The sequence below is a fragment of the Pinus tabuliformis genome, chromosome 2_1, assembly GCF_031772625.1.
Source record: "Pinus tabuliformis cultivar Carrire ecotype Pingquan chromosome 2_1, CPIR1, whole genome shotgun sequence".
In the NCBI taxonomy this organism is placed as follows: domain Eukaryota; kingdom Viridiplantae; phylum Streptophyta; class Pinopsida; order Pinales; family Pinaceae; genus Pinus; species Pinus tabuliformis.
The window spans coordinates 602305633-602325956 of NC_142299.1; the positions used below are offsets into that span (position 1 = coordinate 602305633).

A 20324-nucleotide genomic window follows, 5' to 3' on the forward strand; every position below is an offset into this window, starting at 1 on the left:
CGGTAAGAAAATTGAAAAAGTAGGGAAATGCCATAAAGTCAAATTACAGATTCAAGACTATAATCTAGAATCTCTGTTCTACATTGTACCATTAGGAGGAGTGGATGTGGTCCTAGGTATCCAATGGCTTCAAACCCTAGGCACTTACTCTGCCAACCATCAAAAGCAATTTATAAAATTTAAATGGGAACGACAAAAATACAACTTATATGGTTTCCAACCCCCTGAGAATCAAATTGTATCATCATCTCAGATGATGAAAATAATTCGGAAGGGAGCACCAATTTATTTAATGCAGTGTCATCAATTAGAGATGCTAACTTCAATCATGATTAACAAAGAGTCACCTGAACTTCAAGAACTAATTCAAAAGCACGAAAAGGTGTTCCAAGACCTTCTAATGAAGTTGCCTCCTAAAAGAGAAATCAAGCATACAATCGAAGTCAAATCAGGTTCAAGTCCCATCAACATCAAATCGTATCGATATCCACATCATTGAAAAACCGAAATCGAAAGATTAGTCCAGGATCTTTTAAAATGTGGCATTATCACAAAAAGTAGAAGTTCGTATGCTGCTGCTGTTGTATTAGTTCGAAAGAAATATGGTTCATTTAGATTATGCGTCGATTATCGAGGATTAAACAAAATAACAATTAAAAACAAGTTTCCAATCCCTTTTATCGATGAAATGTTGGATGAACTACATGGAGCTAAATATTTCTCAAAATTGGACTTAAGGTCAGGGTAGTACCAAATCAGTGTAGGTTGGCAGACACAACAAAAATTGTGTTTCGAACACATGAAGGTTATTACGAGTTTAAAGTAATGCCTTTTGGTTTAACCAATGCACCAACAACATTCCAAGGTACTATGAACGAGCTATTCCATCCATATCTAAGGAAGTTTGTGTTAGTGTTCTTTGATGACATTCTAATTTATAGTAAAACATGGAAGGAGCACCTACAACATTTGGAGCAAGTTCTTACTGTATGAGAAGAGCATCAGTTCTATGCCAAGAAGTCCAAATGCACTTTTGGGAAAGAAGTAGAGTATCTCGGACATGAAATATCCAAGGAAGGAGTAAAAGTAGATCCTAATAAGATCAAGGCTATAAAGGAATGACCCAAACCAATTAATATTTCCAAGCTAAGAGGATTCTTAGGATTGACCAGGCATTGTTGAAGATTTATTAAAAACTATGCCCACATAATCACACCCCTAATGAACCTTCTAAATAACTCATTTCAATGGAATGATGAAGCAGGAAAATGTTTTGAAGATTTGAAGGAAGTTATGTCTAATGCCCTTGTATTGGCAACTTCAGACCTCTCAAAACCATTTGTAATTGAATGTGATGCTTTTGGTTTTGGCATAGGAACAATACTAATGCAGGATGGTCACCCAACTGCGTTTGAAAGTAGGAAGCTCAATAAGCAAGAATGTCTCAAGTCTACATACAACAAGGAAATGATTGCTATTATGCACACGTTAGCCAAGTGGAGACAATATCTCTTGGAAACTAAATTCTTAATATGAACATATCATAATAGTAGTCTTCAACATCTCCTCCAGCAAAAAATGCTATCTACAAAACAACAAAAATGGATTGAAAAAATCACTGCCTTTGACATGGATATATTACATAAGTAAGGGAAAGATAACGTAGTAGCTGATGCTCTGTTCAGGAAAGACGAAGAACCGTCATTACTTGCAGTTTCAGTTGTTTTTCCCGAATGGCTGAATGAGATTCGAAGTGAACATGCAATAGATCCAGAAACAAGTGCTATAATCAATAAATTTCCTCAGAATTCAAAATTTGAATGGAAAAACGATATTCTATGGTACAAGGGAGGAATTTATCTGAGTTCAAAATCCAAATTTAAAGCCAATATTCTCAAAGAGTCACATGATTCATTGTCAGCCAGGAATGTAGGGTTCTTTAAAACCTACTATAATGCATGACAATCATTTTTTTGGAAGGGAATGAATAATGATATTCAAAAATATGTAGCAGAATGCGATAAATGCCAAAGGAATAAAAATGAAAATATTATGACACCTAGACTACTTCATCCTTTAAATATCCCGAATCAGGAATGGGAGGAAATATCAATGGACTTTATTGAAGGTTTACTTGTGTTTGATGGTAAGGATAAAATTCTTGTAGTAGTCGATAGACTCACCAAGTATGCTCACTTTATTGGAATGAGGAAATCGGACTCAGCAAAACAAATCGCTGAGATATTTTACAAACATGTTTACAAATTATATGGATTTCCCAAGGTGATTGTGAGCGATAGAGATATGCCAAATTCAAGGGTAATTTTCGGAAGGAATTTTTCAAACATATAGGAACCTACCTCAGCATGAGTTCAACCTACCATCCTCAAACATATGGCCAAACAGAGGTTGTGAATAAATGTTTCGAAACCTACCTATGTTGTTATGCCACAAACAAACAAAATAAGTGGGCTCGGTGGTTACATCTCGCTAAATGGTGGTACAATTCTACTAACCACACGTTAGGGAAAATGACTCCATGTCAAGCTCTGTATAGTTAGAACCTCCGAAATGGAAGGACCTTGCTATCATCGAGATGAAACTTCCAACTGTTAAAGACCAGTTAGAAGAAACCCAAAAAGTTGTCCAAACTCTAAAAGAAAATCTAAATAATGCAAGAAATCGTATGAAGCAACAAGTTGACCGAAATAGAACAAAGAGAGAATTTGAAGTTGGAGAATGGGTATTTGTTAAACTTCAGCCTTACAAGCAGTTGTCCTTAAAACAAAAGGGAAAAAACAAATTGGCACCAAGGTTTTATGGACTGTACTAGATCAACAAAAAGATCAGCCAAGTAGAATACAATTTAAGCCTTTTTGATAAAAGTCGTGTTCACAACGTTTTCCATGTATCCTGCCTTAAAAAGGCACTTGGCGAACATCAATTAGCACAAACAACACTTCCGACTTTAGATGACGAAGGAAGGGTCATTCTAGAACCAGAAGGTATTATCTCCATCAAGGAGAAAAAGCTGCGATCACGAGTAATCAAAGAATACCTGATCAAGTGGAAGGACTTACCAGAAGAAGAAGCTTCTTGGGAGACATAAGCGTTTCGTCAACAACACCCATTGTTACATATGCTTTGAGGACAAAGCATCTTTTCAGGAGGAAGGCAATGTGATATAAAATTTAATCAAGTCTGTAATTATTTAGGCAAAGGGCATGATCAAAGATCGTGCCCATTCACCAAGAGGCACCCAAGGCAGTATTTAAGCCAGGGCCTCCCACAATTGTGATCATCATTCAATCATTCAAGTATTAATAAAATTATATATTTCTTCTGTCAATTACTCAGCATATTTGCTCCAAAGCTGCATTCTTTGGCCAAATTTAGTTTCTGATTTGCTTGTAGATCCCTCCATCAACACGTTTACCTGTGGGATAAAGAATATAGATGGAATATCACGAAGAATACTCTTTTTCAGATTGACACAGAAGACTGATAATATTTGTGACATTTCTGGAATATTTTCCAGTTCCAGCCAACCCATTATACGATTCTTTTCCAACAAGGAGACAAGGATTCTAGATTGTGTCGTTTGGACAACTTTTTCCTTTTATTATAAATTTAATTTTCAAATGTATGTTATAGTGGTCTGATATCCTTCTCCATTGAAGAAGGCCTGGTCATATCCATGTTGTCTATCAGTATTGTTACTCGTTTTTATCCTACACCTAAGTTCAAGCCTTTGTAATCTATGGAGGAATACTGAGCTCAGTTCTCTCTGTTTATGCTTGGTCAGTAACATGATTTTCATTTGCTAGCTTGCAGAAGTAGAGGGATGGTTGTTGAAACTTATATTGCAACTGACTAGCAGAAATATTATGTTTTGAGGTAGGGTATAGAGGGCTGGCATCTTTTCCTCGCTCTCAGTGTTGTTAAGGAAATTTTACAGTGATAACTACAGCATTGGAGGTTCTTCATGCATGCAGAGGAAGAGTAATATAGTGTATGTCCTTCTCCACTGCCTTGGCACTCCGACATCAGTCATAGAACTTACTCGAATTGTTCATAATCAAACACTGATCACTGCCATCATCTTTTTTTCGTTATTAAGCTCAGTTGGTGAGACATGTCCAGGTGGATTGAACTTCCAGTCACTTGGATACACAAGGGCTTGCCAACATGGTTTTTTGCCAATTGTGCTACCACCCGTGGACAACCACTACCATCTGGCATCATCATCTGAACATAGATATTGGCATTTTCTCTTTCTCCCCTAAACAATAAATTTATACCATTTGAATGATTAGGTTGTTTGCAAATTCATTATATGGGTTATTCTAGGTAACCATAAAGGGGGTTTCTGAAGAAATACTTTCCTTCTGCTGATCAATTTTTGCCCCTCCTAAAATCCGTACATCCTCAACATTTGCATGTCCAGTGTTTTCTAAAACTTGCTATCAACTGTGTCTTCCTTCCCTCAAACTATCAAAATGCTCTGCCCAAGCATATAGTCAGAGGAACTTCAAATCCCAACATACTTGGCTGAATTGCTTTGGGACTATGGAGGCTCAGATATGACCTTGAAAATCATGAATTGGTGAATGGGGAACCAAGTAGGCCTAATTCAAAGAATCCTCATAAATTTTCCTTCGACTCAGTGGAATGGTTATAAAATAACCTTGTATTCCAAAGATAGCTTGTGTTATGTGAGGAGATTATAATCTTTATTTGAGTTGAGACAGGCTAGATTTCTATGATGTAATAACTTTTCTTCCCATTCCCACCAACTTGCCCCTGTTATGTAAGCAGCTATTCTGGGATGAAGGATTTCATCTTGGATTCCTTGCATCGTTTGGACACTTGTAGCTGGTGTGTTTATAATTTTTCCTCTGCTGTTGCTCTGAGTATTCTTTTGTTATTGGTTTCAGGCATCAAGAGTTTTGTATGATCATAACACTTTTTCTTGTCAGGTCGGGTATGTTGTAATGCTTATTCTTGTGCGGTTGTGTATGGTCGCAGCATCTGTTCCTATTGGGTTGGTGCCAGCATGACCTATTAAGATAAGAAAAGGAAGGCAGCCTAATGCATTGGCCCTTCTTGGTTATTGCCATCTAGGTGGATTGTTATCCATAGCAGAAAAGTTCATTGTTATTTGGCTTGTTGCTGGTATGAATTCTTAAGATAAGCAAAGGAAGGTAATGCATCAGTCTCCCGACTCTCGCCTGAAGCCAAGGCAGATAATTATCCATATCAGAGAAGTTTATTGTTACACTGTTTGATTATTTTGAGTGTCTGGACTGTTACTGTTATGAGTTTACTTTTGAGTTGGGTGTTGAAAGTTAGCTCAACGGCTTGTGATCCCTTTATCCTATCTTTGCCCAAATCAGGGGAGACTTTCTTTAGTGGGATTCTCTGTTGTTTGTGTGGACAGCAGTCCTTTGGGAATCTGGTTCACTTAAACTTATATTAGTAGATAAGCATCGAGTGAAAACCCTTTCGTAGAATGAATTTAGATTCATCTTTTAATATTTGCGTGAATCTTTGTTTAGAGCATTTTATGTTGCATGCACAAGTTACTATGGTTTAATGTGTTCAGGAACTAAATCTAGTAACACAGTACATCTTAGTAAACACAAGTGCACTTCTGCTGTCAATTCAGAGATCAATTATTTCTTTTGGAATAGCTAATAGATCAATATTGGAGAGGGCCTGCCCTTCTTTTCCACCCTTTTTCTGAGAAGTAGGGTGGCAGGGAGCTAGACAGATTGCTCTCAGGATCAGGGCCGAGTGAAGGATACCTAACAAGTGAAAGAAGAATTGAACTTGACTGTGATATTTCCTATTTGCCCCTGGGATGCAAGACCAAGGTTGTGAGTCTTGATTGAGCAGTATTGGAGCATAGTTTTTCAGATTCATGTAGAGTATGGTTGGTACTGCATAGGAGTACTTCTGAACTTCACATTAAAAACAGTTCAATTTCATTTTCTTTTTCTGAAGAATGCCTCAAGAAACATGTACATCAGGATTGTTACATCATGGAGAGAGAGCGGTCAGAGAAAACCTCTTTGGATTATTGAATTTGTCCAGTTTCTTCTTTAAATCAAAATTCTTTGGAATATAGCACTTTTAAAGTAGTGCTTTCGTCAATGCAGGTGTTCTTGTGTCTGCTTTAAGGATACTGACAAAAGCTGCCTTGCCACAAAATGTACATGGCCTGAGAACAAGTGCAAATTTGTATTTTGCTGTCAGTATTGTGTTTATGGCATTATGTCTCATATGCTATAATATGGCCAATCGACTACCTGTTATTATGTACTATAATGACCTGAAAACTAAAAAAACGGAGTCAACTTTCCTTCTGGGAAATACTACTGCGAACAGTCTAGCAGACCCCGAAGACAGGTCTTTACCAGATGGTGCATCAGTTGAGCTTTATGGTGCTGGTAGGGAGGGTGAGGGGCTGAAATTTTGGCATGTATTGAAAAAAATAAAATGGTTTGGAATTGGGATTCTGTTGATTTATCTTGTTACGCTGTCAATCTTTCCAGGATACATAACTGAAGATGTGCATTCGCATCTTCTCAAGGACTGGTATCCTATTTTGTTAATTGCTTGCTACAACATATTTGATCTGGTAGGAAAATCTCTAACTGCATATCTTATGCTTGAAAGCGCTGCAATTGCCATTGGTGGGTCTGTTGCAAGGCTGCTGTTCTTCCCTCTGTTTTACGCCTGTCTTCATGGACCACATTTCTTCCATACAGAGATTCCGGTTGTGTTTTTGACTTGCTTACTTGGCTTAACTAATGGATACTTCACAAGTGTGCTCATGATTATTGCTCCAAAAAAAGTTCCACTTCAAGAATCAGAGACTGCGGGGATCACAATTGTTCTCTTCTTGGTAATTGGATTGGCAATGGGTTCTATTGTGGGATGGTTTTGGGTCATTTAACTGCCCCTCGCATGTAGGGCTAACGTATTATATATTTGTGATTCCACTTTGTCAACAAAAGTTTAAACTTAAAACAAATAAGAAAGGACATAGCATCTTTTGTGGGCTTTTATTTCACATTGCACGAGAAAATCACGAGTACAGAAAATGAAGAAAATACGAGTTTTATGGTCCAAGCAAGGGCTGGTTGTAGTTTCCTTGTTTACTTGATTTAAGGTTATCATGTTGTATAAAATTGGAAATATAGAAGCTGCTTCTACTTGCATTTGTAGACAAATATGTTCTAAATTATGGTTTGAAATGTTTTATTTAGAAATCTGTCCAGTTCCCGTATCTTCAAGGTAGATGTTTTTATCAGTGGTTTGATGCAAGGGTTATTTGGAAGTACAAAATTGCAGGTATAATTCAAATAACTTTTCTTGGTTGTAATGAATCATCATTATGCCAGTATTATGCTCTTGACGCTATTACTTTTCGACCAGATTTTGGGGGTGCAAGGATGTGTTAGGAAACCCCCAAATTTCAGGGACATCACAGGCGCATTGCATCGAGGTCCTAAACATAGTGGATCTAAATTCATATTAAAGATATAAAATATAAAAAACAATAAATATTTTGTTTAAAGTATAATTAATGCTACATTTATTTAAAAGTTAATTATATGAAATTGTTTTTTCATGACTATTTTTTTGGTTAATTTTTAATCAAAATCCGACAGATTTTTAAAAACTAGAGTTTAAATTGTTTACTCTGCATAATTCGAGTGGCCTAGGGGTTTTCAAGGGTGCTGAATCCATTTATGTATTCAAAAATGTATTTAAAACAACAAAAAAAATCTTGAAATTGTATTACTGGATTTTAGTGAATTCTTACCAGAAATGTTATTTCGTTTATAAGAAATGTTATTTCGTTTATAAGATAGACTACACCATTCAGAAGTATTTATTCAAAATAAACAATTTTTCATCATAAAATCATTAATAAGCAAACAAAATGAAATACAATGATATAATTGCTTATTTCATCCACACCCATACAAAACCTAAAATGATAAATTAGGTGGTAAAGTTGAGATTAAGCCAATTATTATTGTAATTTATGCTTTTGTGGACTTGGTGGACTCACATCTTATGAATTAGAAACATATATTTATATGTCAAATCTTTATTTTTTATCATTATTTCTTACATAAAAAAAATCATCAATGACCTAACAAAAGTTGAAATTAGGCCATTTGTCATTGTAATCTCTACTTTTGTGGACTTGGACTCACATTTTATGAATTAGAAACATATATTTATGTGTCGAATTTTTTTGTTTTGTTTTTTTTTTTTCATTATTTTAAATTAAATTCTTAAATGGTTTTTTTCTTGTAATTTCATTTTATAATAAATAAACTTACAATTTGTAGATGCTTTTCAATATTTTATAGCATTTTCCAAAATAAGATTCATACCTCTCTAAATGAGGCACCATCTAATGCATTTAACCAAAAAAAATTCAATATTGAATCATACATAGATTTTAAGTGCCCTATGACACTAACATGGTATCCACTACACTAAATGGTCAAACAAATACATCTATTAGTTAGGGACACTAGTCCAAGATTATTATGGAGTTTTTGACTATATATCTTCCCTCTTTAGAATGAGAAAAAACCGAGTTTGTTGTTTCAAAAAATTGTAATTGATGTCAAATGCTGTTAAAATGAAAGAGAAAGTTACATCTTCAAATAATATATTTTGAAATATTGTTTTTGGATTTTTTATGTCCCATTTGGATATCCTGTCTTTGTATACATTTTTACTCCAATTACCTAGCTCAAATGGAAGCATAACATATATGGTTGGAAGCTTATTCCGAGACCTTTTCAATGATATATGACACACCCTCTAACTCATGGTCGATGAGAAATGATTTTCCAAATATTCGCTATACATTCTGCCAATTGCATAAGCTAATCCATCCAATGGACAAGTCGACCCAGTCTAGACTTTGAATGCACTATAAATAAGCCCGAGGAGCACTTCTAGTTATTCACTCAAACAATTTCAGATATATTCAAAGAAGTGAAGAAAATGAGTTATGAGGTTCATACCTCATGAATTAGAAGTGAAGAGTAGCTGATTTGGAGAGACGTTATGGGAAGGATTTTTGTCACATTCTTGAAGGGTTTTTGGCTTATTTTTGAAGGTGTTTCTAGCTTATTTTGGAATGATTTTTGGCACACCTTTTGAAAGTTTCTAGCCATGTTTAGAAAGTTGATTGCAAACTTGTTCTCGAGAGCCAAATTATGTCCCCTTTGAAGGTCGAATTTCATATTTTTGCAGTGTAGAAATTAGGCTATATATTTGCAACTACTCATGAAGTTTTAATCAAAATCACAAGACACAAACCTACTCTAATGATTTGCGAACATTATTTTACAATTTAGAACAAGAATTTCGAACATGCAAGAAGAAATAACTCACATGCAACAAGTATTTTTATTTGGGGAAAACAATATGGTAAAAACCCCAATGCTTGCTTACATTAATCAAATGAATAAAGATGTATTATAATTGCTTTGTTCAATTGAGAACACCCTGCAAGTGCATAACCTATCTCTATGCTCACTGAAGGCCTCTAACCTAGACCTAGTCAAATTTTGTCTCTGCTTGAGCTCTTATTTCCTTGCGCTTCTCCTTGAGGAATCAGGCCCCTATTATTTAGGAAATATCTCAAATTGAATTTCACAATTCCTTAGGTTTATCATTTGACTGCATGCAACACCTGTACACTCAAAACTACTCTACAACTAATGTTACATTGCCTTGGAATATCCACCTCATATGAGTAACTCAAATTCTCTGCATGCACTAGCTATTTTGGGTTGATTGATTAGTTAACTAGATAATCATTGAGTTTGACTAAAGTCCCATTGCTTAACTGGCCTTCCACTAGTTCCTCCAATAGTTGGAACTAGTTTAACTGAAAATAACCTTAGATAACTGACTTTTATTGCTACAAATTAGCAATCACACACGCTGAACTAAATTCCAACTCTTCCAACTCGAATTTACTGAGTAAACTCGATGACACAAGCCATGTCACACACGTTAACATCATTCAAGTTGTTTGCTGATGTGGAAATTCTAATTTCTCAATTTAATCAAGGAAAAATCAAATTGAGAATTTCTTGTTGCATTTTTCAACATGTAGAGGGCCGAATTATAATGTGGAAGGCTAAATTTTAGGCTTGTCTCGAGAGCAGTGACCGGTCCTTGTTGAGGCCAAATTTTCAGACAGAAGTTTTGGTACAAATAAGGTTGAACTAAGGCTTGTTTTGAGGGTTATATCTTGGTGTGTTTGAAGGCAAGTTTCCAGTATGTTTTGAAGATCTAACACTATCCTATGTTGAGGAGGTTGAACTTTATGGAGGAGGTAGAGTTCTAGAGGTTGAGTTCTGCTGATAAGGAGGCCGAATTCAAGGATCTTTTTTGAGGGAAGTTTTGTTTGTAAGAAGGTCGTGTTTAGGAAGCCGAGTGCTTGTGTGGGTGATAAAGGAGTAGCTACTAGAAGGGTAGACTTTCTTTGACTAATATTGATTCTTGTACAAGCTTTGGTGTTGATAAGTTAGGGAGTTGGTGCTTCTTTTCAGTTGGTGTTGATAAGTTTGAATATATATATATATATATATATATATATATATATATATATATATATTCCGTGGTTTTTTACGTAAAAATGTGTAATGTATATTTATGTGCTTTTTTATATATCCATGGATGCATTTACAAGTTTTCAAAGTTAAAAATTGTTAATATTAATTCACACTCCCTCTTAGTATTGGTGAATATTCCAACAATTGGTATTAGATGTTGATTTTTCATAGGTCTTCTAATGTGGAAGGCTAAATTTTAGGCATGTCTCGAGAGCAGTGACCTGTCCTTGTTGAGGCCAAATTTTCTGACAGAAGTTTTGGTACAAATAAGGTTGAACTCAGGCTTGTTTTAAGGGTTAAATCTTGGTGTGTTTGAAGGCAAGTTTCTAGTATGTTTTGAAGATCTAACACTATCCTATGTTGAGGAGGTTGAACTTTGTGGAGGAGGTAAGAGTTCTAGAGGTTGAGTTCTACTGATAAGGAGGCCGAGTTCAAGGATCATTTTTTGAGGGAAGTTTTGTTTGTAAGAAGGTCGTGTTTAGGAAGCCGAGTTCAGGGATCATTTTTTGAGGGAAGTTTTGTTTGTAAGAAGGTCATGTTTAGGAAGCCGAGTGCTTGTGTGAGTGATAAAGGAGTAGCTACTAGAAGGGTAGACTTTCTTTGACTAATACTGATTCTTGTACAAGCTTTGGTGTTGATAAGTTAGGGAGTTGGTGCTTCTTTTCAGTGGGTGTTGATAAGTTTGAATATATATATTCATTTCGTGGTTTTTTACGTAAAAATGTGTAATGTATATTTATGTGCATTTTTATATATCCATGGATGCATTTACAAGTTTTCAAAGTTAAAAATTGTTAATATTAATTCACACTCCCTCTTAGTATTGTTGAATATTCCAACAATTGGTATTAGATGATGATTTTTCATGGGTCTTTTAAAATGATAATTACTTCTAATGACTTAATTCGTTTTCATGTTCTTATTCATCATTAAGAAATAACACATAAAACATCAACATTATAAACATCAATAGGGTCATGAAGACACAACTAAACAAGAGACACATATATTTTACCCTAGGAAAACGCACATGGGGAAAAATCCAACAACCTTAGAGAAATTATTCAGTGCAAAAAGCTTTCTAGTCAAATAAGAAACAAAAATAATCAGAATCAAACCTAGGTCAAACTCGGTCAACCAATATAAGAATAGTCTTAGAAATTCAGTTAGCTTGAGCTTAATAAAATTTTCCCTTCTTTCCAACCCTATATTTGTTGGAAATACTGAGGGGGTGAATCAATATTTCACATACAATTAGTAAATTATTAATTTTAGAGCATTAGTAGTAAATTGAAATACATAAGAAGTTTTAGGAAGAAACCCTTCCAAGAGAAAAACCATTGAACGCTTTTCTAATATTTTATGAGTACAAAATTTCTCAGCTCCAACTAAAGAGGAAGCTCAAACTTCTTATTACTCTAGAAATATATTCAATTTATCAGGAAGCTTCAACTCCTGAAAGAATGCTCCAACACTCTAGTTTTTCTAGTTCCAACTGGAAGAACGCTCTAACACCTTGGATTTATCAGCTCCAACTGATAGGGTGCTCCAAGACCCTGCAAGCTCCAACTTGCCCTTGCACCACCCTATCACCCTGAAGTATTTTTAGGCTCCAACTTGAAGGAGACTTTGCTCTTTTGCCTTGCACCACCAAAGCGCCTTGAATATGTAAAATAGAGAAATGAATTGTGGGGTCTCATACCAGGGACAATGACCCACTTACAAGGATATTCAACAAAGTCCCTTAATCGCTGATATAAGCTTCATAAGATAATATGCCAAAGTACGTTAACTGTCAAGCTACAATTATGCTTCCTTCAATATTGTTTCTCTTATTTAAATATGCCTTCAATCAAATAACCAGTTTCATACCTCAAAGAAAACTACTAATGTAAGGTGTGTCATTGTTGTACCTGGAGATGTCTATTGATGCAAGTATACCACTATTGTCCCTGAGGATATCTATTGATGCAATGTTTACTACTGAAGATGCCTTCAAATATGATGATGCAAGTTATGCCACTGTAAAATTTGTTGATGCAAAATTGTCCTCAAATCTTTTCATTACAATTGCTTAGTTATGATTCTAAGACTGTCTTTCAAATATCAGAATCTTTCTCTAATACAACTTCCTTTTCTGCTTCATTTTTCATGCTTGAGATACTATTGGAGACTAGAAGTCTACTTCATTTGATGTCTTTAACAACCCTAAACTTATACCATGTAAATATGAGGTTGGTAACAGATCTCAGATTCCCTTGAGATAGGCCTTGATTCTACATGAAATTTCAAATCAGAGTTTACCTTATCGGTACCATAGAATTGGATTCAACAAGTTAGATGTACCTCTGCAATGCCTTAAAAATAATACTTTGCAAGCCCTAGATCAACCTTCATACCTTGAATAGCTTCCACATAAGATGCACTTTTAATAATAGTTTACCTTGAATTAGTCAAGGGAGGCAAAAACAAATTATGTGCCAAATTACCTCTGAACTATACCTTAAGATGCCATGGATTGTCAAGGAGATCCGATGATTTGAATTGATCTTTCCATACATCAAACCCAACCACCAAGAGGAGGCTTTAAAAGGGCTTGGATTTAGGTCTATTTCTCTTGCAATATACTTCAAGATCAGATGCTCTGATCTGCTACAAAAGAATCTCAGGAACAAACTCCAATGAACTTAGACCAGGACTTAGAATAGTCAAGGGATGATCGAGATTTGCATAATAAACCTAGTGAAAATACCTCGGTCTTGTCATGGAATGAGCCTCAGATTTAACACAGAGATGATAATCTTGACTCGACCTTATATTCTCCACCGAATAAGAAGAGAGGGATCTCGGATCATTGCAAAAATTTCCTTGGATCAAAGTCTTGTTCAGCCATAAAAGCCTTCAACAATTCGCAAAAGATCTCAATCACAGTGTTAGATAGGCTCAAAGAAACGAATCACCAATGTTTTGCTCCAAATCTGTTATGGAAGGCAAAAATAAGTCTCAAACGTGTGCCAAAATATCCCAATGATTTGTGCACTAAGAGGGACGAAAACCTCAAACAAGATTGCCCACAAAAACATATCAAAAAATAAACTTCTAAGTGCAAAAACTCAACATCCACAAAATATTTTCTTGATTCCGCAAGGGCCTTAGAAAACCACAAAGATGTATCAATTAAGTGCTTGATCGTGTGTCTTGAATTTAAGTGCAAAAATGTCCTATTTACAGAGGTTGAGGGCACTTCTATAAGGGCAAGCTGACTTGACCAAAGGAGGGGCCCAACTTGGAATTTTGAATTTCAAAATTAAGTTTTGGAGCCAAAAACCCCATAATCATTTAGGTCGACTTCAATTCAATTTTTGGTTATTTTGTCGTTGATAAAATCCTCGTTTTTTGACTTTTGACTAGAATAGGATAAGCCCATTTTAATTTAATTTTCTTGAGGGCTTCTTGACCACAAAATGTACCTTGAAGCTTTAAAGAGTCATAACTCCTCAACCATGAGGAACTATGAGGTGTACCACCTATCATTGGAATCAACATGATGAGAATATCAGATGAGGATGATCTTGAACCCAAGAATCTTAATTTGTCTTGCCATTTTTTAACATTGAAGGGAAGGCTTCTTCTAGTTGCTACTTGGGTTAGAATTAATGACAACCATGGTTCAATAAGATATGGCCTTAGATTCATCCTTCTTTATGCCTTAGATTTCATCCTCTTCTTGCCTTAGATTTGACCTCAAACTCATCCTTGTGATGATTCGAATTCTGCCTCAAAAGTGATCCAAATTCATGCTTTTTTGAGGAGGATGAATGGCCTATATATAGGAATTTGAAGAGCTCGAATGGGTGTGTCCCTTCATTGGGGTTGACTTGACAATGGAGGAGTTGACTTTACATTTTGGAGGAAAAATTCATGTTTTTGAAATTCAAAATTTCTTCTTATGAAGCCAACTAGGAATACACATATATATTTATCATTTCTTGATTATTGGAGGGATAAAATTAGTTATGGAGACCGACCATAGCTACAAAAAATTCAACGCTCCCTCTTAGCTAGGGAGGTATTCATAATTACTATCCAGATGTTCTCTTGTTGACAATTTTCTCTAAGAAAATGTTAAAACAACTCATCAACATCAACATCATCAAATTACCATAATCTTGGTCAACAACTCTGACCCATGGTAAATCAACGACATCAATTAGTCACCATAATTCTGGTCCTTTTGATCCAGGGTGCATCATTAGCATCAACTAGGCACCATCATTTTGGCGACCACCTCTGGCCCATGGTATACATACTAGTCTTGGTTCAACATTATCTTGGTCAACATCTTTGACCCATGGTGAAATCCCAGGGACACACTCAATCCATTTGAGTAATCATTGTCCCAAATCCAAATGCCTCACTCTACATGAATAATTTTAGGCCATGATGCTAAATGGGCTCACTCAACCTATCTGGAGAATAATACTAAGCTTGATGTTGAAGGCACGCACTCAACTCTATGGTTGAGTAATTCTAGGCCTCTAGGACCATTCTTCATAATCCTCGTCAACATACTTGACCCAAGAAGAATTATTGTCCTTTTCTAGACCATTCTCCCTAATCTTGGTCAACATACTTGACTGAAGGAAAATGATTGTCCCTAATGTTATCACATCAACACTCTGTCTTGTTGAGAGAGGCATACTCAGTCAATATAAGCTTGTCCTCGAAGTATATAGACTTAATCATGGGAAAGAGGCTTTGTCAGCGATCTGCTTGACTGTAGAATAGTACTGTAGCCACACTACTCCCTTATGTACCATGTCTCAGTACTATATTTCATTATGCTTTGACCTACCAACCAGGATGAAATATACTTTTCCTTTGTAGTACTAAGTGCAATAGATATATGCTTCTTGCTTATCCAAGAATTCATAGTGGAGCAACATCCTAATGTACTCTTTCTGTCTCCCACACTCACCGCCAAATAAAAATCCGTGTATCACTTCAATCTATATCCATTTGTACTATGTAGGTACTTCAATACATGTTGCGCTGTATGTCTTGACTCCACCATAAACCGACTAACTTCCTTTGTTGGAGCCATCATCATGACTGCTTTCTAGTCACCATAACTAGGTGCTCACTCTGAAATAGATCCTGCTGTGGTAACCCGGGTTGCTTCCTTTTCCATTGTTTCTATCTAGTCACTAAAGCACATCTTCTATCTATTATGACAATCAAGATCCTCATTTTGAATCCAGAGGTCAGCTCCCTCTATCATGTGGGTCTTGCTTCCGTTGTTAGAAACAAGTCATATGACAACATGATTGTTGGACATTGGATAAACCAATGCTTCTGGTGTGTTTCGCGACATGGACTAATCGTCTCTCATGGATCCTTATCTCTGGCGATGCGATTATTTACTAACACCTACGTGCTTTGTACAACAATCATGATTCCCAACAATTGGTTTTAGAGCCAACTTCTTCAAGATCAACCTAAGAGCTGGAAGAAGGATTTTTGAATGATAATGGCCAATAAAGATGTTAAGGTTCCCCAATTTGATGGAACAAATTTTGATTTTTGGAAGGTCAGAATGAAGTACTACTTAATGTCTCTTGGAGTTGAGGTTTGGACATTTGTCATAGATAGATAAAAAGTCCCATTTCTTCTTCCAACAAACCCAGATGGGAAGAAAGCATATGTGGCAAATTCCAAGGCTTTGAATTCTATAGCAAGTGGTTTGTCAGATTCAAAATTCACCAAGTTTATGGGTATTGAAATAGCTAAAGATACGAGGGACAAACTCATCAATATTTATGAAGGAGATGACAAGGTCAAAAAGGCAAAGTTTCAAACCTTTAGAAGGAAGTTTGAAAGTCTCAAGATGAATGATGAAGAATATATTGCTACTTACTTTCTTTGAGTAGATGAGGTAGTCAACTCTCTTAGAGGACTAGGTGAAAAAGTCAATGAAAATTTGATTGTCCAAAAGGTCTTGAGACCCCTTCAAGATCATTTTGATGCCAAGGTTTTTTCCATAGAAGAACTAAAAGATTTGGACTCTTTATCAATGGATGAACTTCATGGAATTCTCACAACATATGAAAAAAGGTTAGGAAATTCAACGCATAAGGAAGTTGCATTCAAGGCATCCAAGTCATCAAGAAAGGGGAAGAACTATGATTGCAACAATGATGATTCTGATACTGAACTAGCACAATTTGTTAGGAAGCTGAAGAAAGGATCCAAACTCAAAGGTAAGTTACCTCTCATTTTCTTTAGATGTGGTAAAATAGGACATTATGTAGTGAGTGTCCTTTTAAAGATAACAGTGATGATAAAGATGAACCTAAGAGAAGAACCTTCAAGAGGAAAATCTCATATAAAAATAATTTCTTATCTACACAAGACAATGATGAATCTAATGAAGAAGAATAATATGGTGGAAGCAATGAAGTATTGTTTATGGCCTTCACAAATGAAACAAATAATCCAAAAGAAGAATAAATTCCAGAAGAAGTATAAGGAAATGTGGAGGAACTATTGATTAGTTCCATAGAAGAAAATGAGAGACTTAGAAAGAAGAAGGAAAAGTTATGTCAAGGAACCCACTCTCTCAAAACCAAGAAGGAAGAAGGTAAAAGAATAGAAGAAGTGTTGAGAAATAAGCTAAAGGAAAAGGAAGAAATTTGCGAAAAAATGGAAGTTGAAGTTGTGTCTCAAAAAGGAGAGTTTGACAAAGACAACAAGAATTTGAAGAGTTCCCAGACCTTGGATTTCATTCTCAACTCTCAAATGCCACTACATGACAAATATAGACTTGGATATATAGGTGAATCGTATAATTCAAAGGAAGAAACCAGTGTTCATCATGAAGAAAATCCTAGAAGTTTTGTTGATGTCCTTAAAGGATCTTATATTTCTAACCTTGTAGGAAACAAATTTCATCAAAGGAATGAGCAGCATGTTGAGATTTGGTAGCTTGGGAGGCACTCTAAGCCCTAGGGTTTGGGGTTTGGAGGTTGGAGCACCACAAAAGTGCTTTGTGGGCTTGGAACCTAAGGCGTGGGTTTTGCACCCAAGTTTGTGGGTGTGAAATCTGTGGAGTTTTGGACATGTGATGATTTCAAATGATAGAGGACTTCGAGAGCAACCAGAGTCATCGAAAATCACTCAAATTCGAGGTCTAGAAGTGGAACTATTAATTTTATAATGTATCTGGTGGATTTTATGACACTTAAAGCAAGTCAACTTGGTGAATTTGTGTGCCATAAGATCGTTGGATGACACAACATGGAGCCATTATGTTTTGTATAAATACAAGGTGAGTTGGGAGGCATTTCTCACATCCACAAGTACATCAATACATAGAATACACACATCTGAGGAAGCTGAGCTCTAGGAAGGAAGAAGACATTGTTTGGGACTGTTTTTCATCTATGATTTCTCTCTACAGGTCTGAGCTTGTAGAAATTAGGTTGGGCATGTCTTGAAGGCACATTTTAGTGGTGTTTGGGCTAGTTTTTGGTGGCAAACTCTTTCCTACAGTAGGACGCATTGATGAGGAGCATCTTCAACTAGACCACATGCTTTATTTGTCTTGTTAAGGGGGTCGAGAAGCTATAACTAGGGCTGCAAGTGTCTTTTGGCTGAAAAAGTGATTGTATGTGTTACACCCTCCTGCCATATTTACCGAAGTTAGTCGGTCCTATAGGATAAACACGTGACGAGAGGATACTATGATGTGATTCAACTCCCCATGTACAGTTAAGGAAGTGGAACTGACACAACACAACCAATTTGAACTTCTATAAATGTCGTAGAACCCTCAGGAGTCAACCAACCACTCTAGGTGATCTGTAGAAATTTTGAATAATTTAACACATATTCAATGGAGATTATCCTGATCATGTACTATTGCAGAAAACATACACAATACATAAGCTCCTCTACGTTGATCATCAATATAGCAGCATCAATAACAATAAAACATCAAGAGCATTCACACATTAACGCAATATGTATCCCGGGGAAAGCATATCGTTAAAAACCCCAACTATCTGTATATTAATGATTGAGTCATGTAACATTACACAGCATAATACTTCTCACAAGTATCTCCACCTCTATTACACACAATACAACTCAGATCTGATCTCCAAATCTCTTCCACTGCTTGCCTGCCTCCACTGCTCAATACCTGCTCAAGAACTGATGAGAATGGCTCACCAAACTCGTTTTTCACCTGCAAAATAGTCACTCACACTTTGTTGGACGTGAGCACAAGCTATAATGTGGGCAAATACGTGAGCAAACTCATTGGCATACTCAATCCCTTGATTGTGCAAGATCTGGTGCACAACTATAGTCACAACTGATAGCAATCTGATTCTCTACCACCTGTCCCTGTTGAACTGAACATGCACTGACATGCAACTGAGTTAACTGATGTATTCATTAGTTGTATTATGAGTTAATAACTTGTGAATTAATTAATAACTAATTCACCCAACTCATCTCTAGTCTATTTGCCAGTTAGACTAAATACAACCAGTTTAACAAAGCTAAACTGAACACAACTCCATCAACTCCACAATCAACTCCACCAAACTCAACTGATTGAGTTCTAACTGAAGTCATGCATGCAACAACTCAACTGACTCATAAGAAAAGCGTATTTCCTTCTGACAGCTGCATGTGCCACCTCTGTAGCTCAAACTGAAGTGCTTCAAGAGAATAAGATTAAGTTTATAGTCCAAATATTATTGTGAGATAATAATATTTGAATTTTCTATTTTTGATAGCCAGTCTAAAAATAGACTTTGATCACTCACACTGTGATCACTCACACTTTCATCAAAAATAGAAGTCCATCTATTTTTTCCCAACTTGATCAATCATCCATAAACAACAACCTGCAATCAATAGACATGATCCATATGTCTAAAAATAGACATAGTCTAAAAATAGACTTGCGCCAAAAATAGCCTGCGGGCCCACTTAGTGAAGGCGACTCTTTTCACTAAGCTCCATCGTCTTGTTGCAATCTCAACACTCCCTCTCGACAAGATATGGATTATCAGCAACCCCTATCCTGCCTCGGTGGTACTCAAATTTTCTCCTTGTGAGAGCCTTCGTCAGAATATCAGCATCCTGATCCTCCGTTGGAATGTACGAAAGTAACATGATCCTCCGCTGCACACAATCTCTGATATGATGGTACCTGATGTCAATATGTTTAGATCTATCATGAAATACAGGATTAGCCGAGAGTTTAATGCAACTCTGGTTATCACAGTAAATCACAGTAGGATCCAAATGAGAACCGAACAAACCAACTAGGATCTTCCTCATCCATATAGCCTCGCATGTAGCCAAACTTGCTGCCATATACTCGGCCTCCGCTGAACTGAGTGCCACGGATCTCTGTTTCCTGCTGTACCAAGAAACTACTGTCGATCCAATACTAAAGACCCCTCCTGATGTGCTCTTTCTGTCTGTTGGGCTCCCTGCCCAATCTGCATCCGTGAAGCCACATAGCTTCACCTCATCCTCCTGTCTGTACCACAAACCATATCCCGATGTGCCTATCAAGTAGCGCAATACATGCTTGCCCGCCTTCCAGAAGAGCTTGGTAGGCTTAACCATAGCTTG

At 36.3% G+C, this 20324-nt stretch overlaps 2 protein-coding genes across 2 annotated transcripts in view; both read left to right on the forward strand.

Moving 5' to 3' along the window:
* LOC149201906 (equilibrative nucleotide transporter 1-like) overlaps nt 1–7078 on the forward strand; it is a 35830-nt gene extending 28752 nt beyond the window's left edge. The window contains exon 2 of the mRNA XM_089403040.1: nt 6162–7078. Within this exon, the coding sequence (XP_089259166.1) occupies nt 6162–6961 (800 nt within the window). The 3' untranslated portion in view covers nt 6962–7078. The remainder of the gene's footprint in view (nt 1–6161) is intronic.
* The window catches only part of LOC149201905 (equilibrative nucleotide transporter 1-like), a 67835-nt gene extending 60514 nt beyond the window's left edge, over nt 1–7321 (forward strand). The window contains exon 2 of the mRNA XM_089403041.1: nt 7275–7321. Coding sequence (XP_089259167.1) covers nt 7275–7306 — 32 coding nt within the window. The 3' untranslated portion in view covers nt 7307–7321. The remainder of the gene's footprint in view (nt 1–7274) is intronic.
* The last annotated feature ends 13003 nt before the right edge of the window (nt 7322–20324 follow it).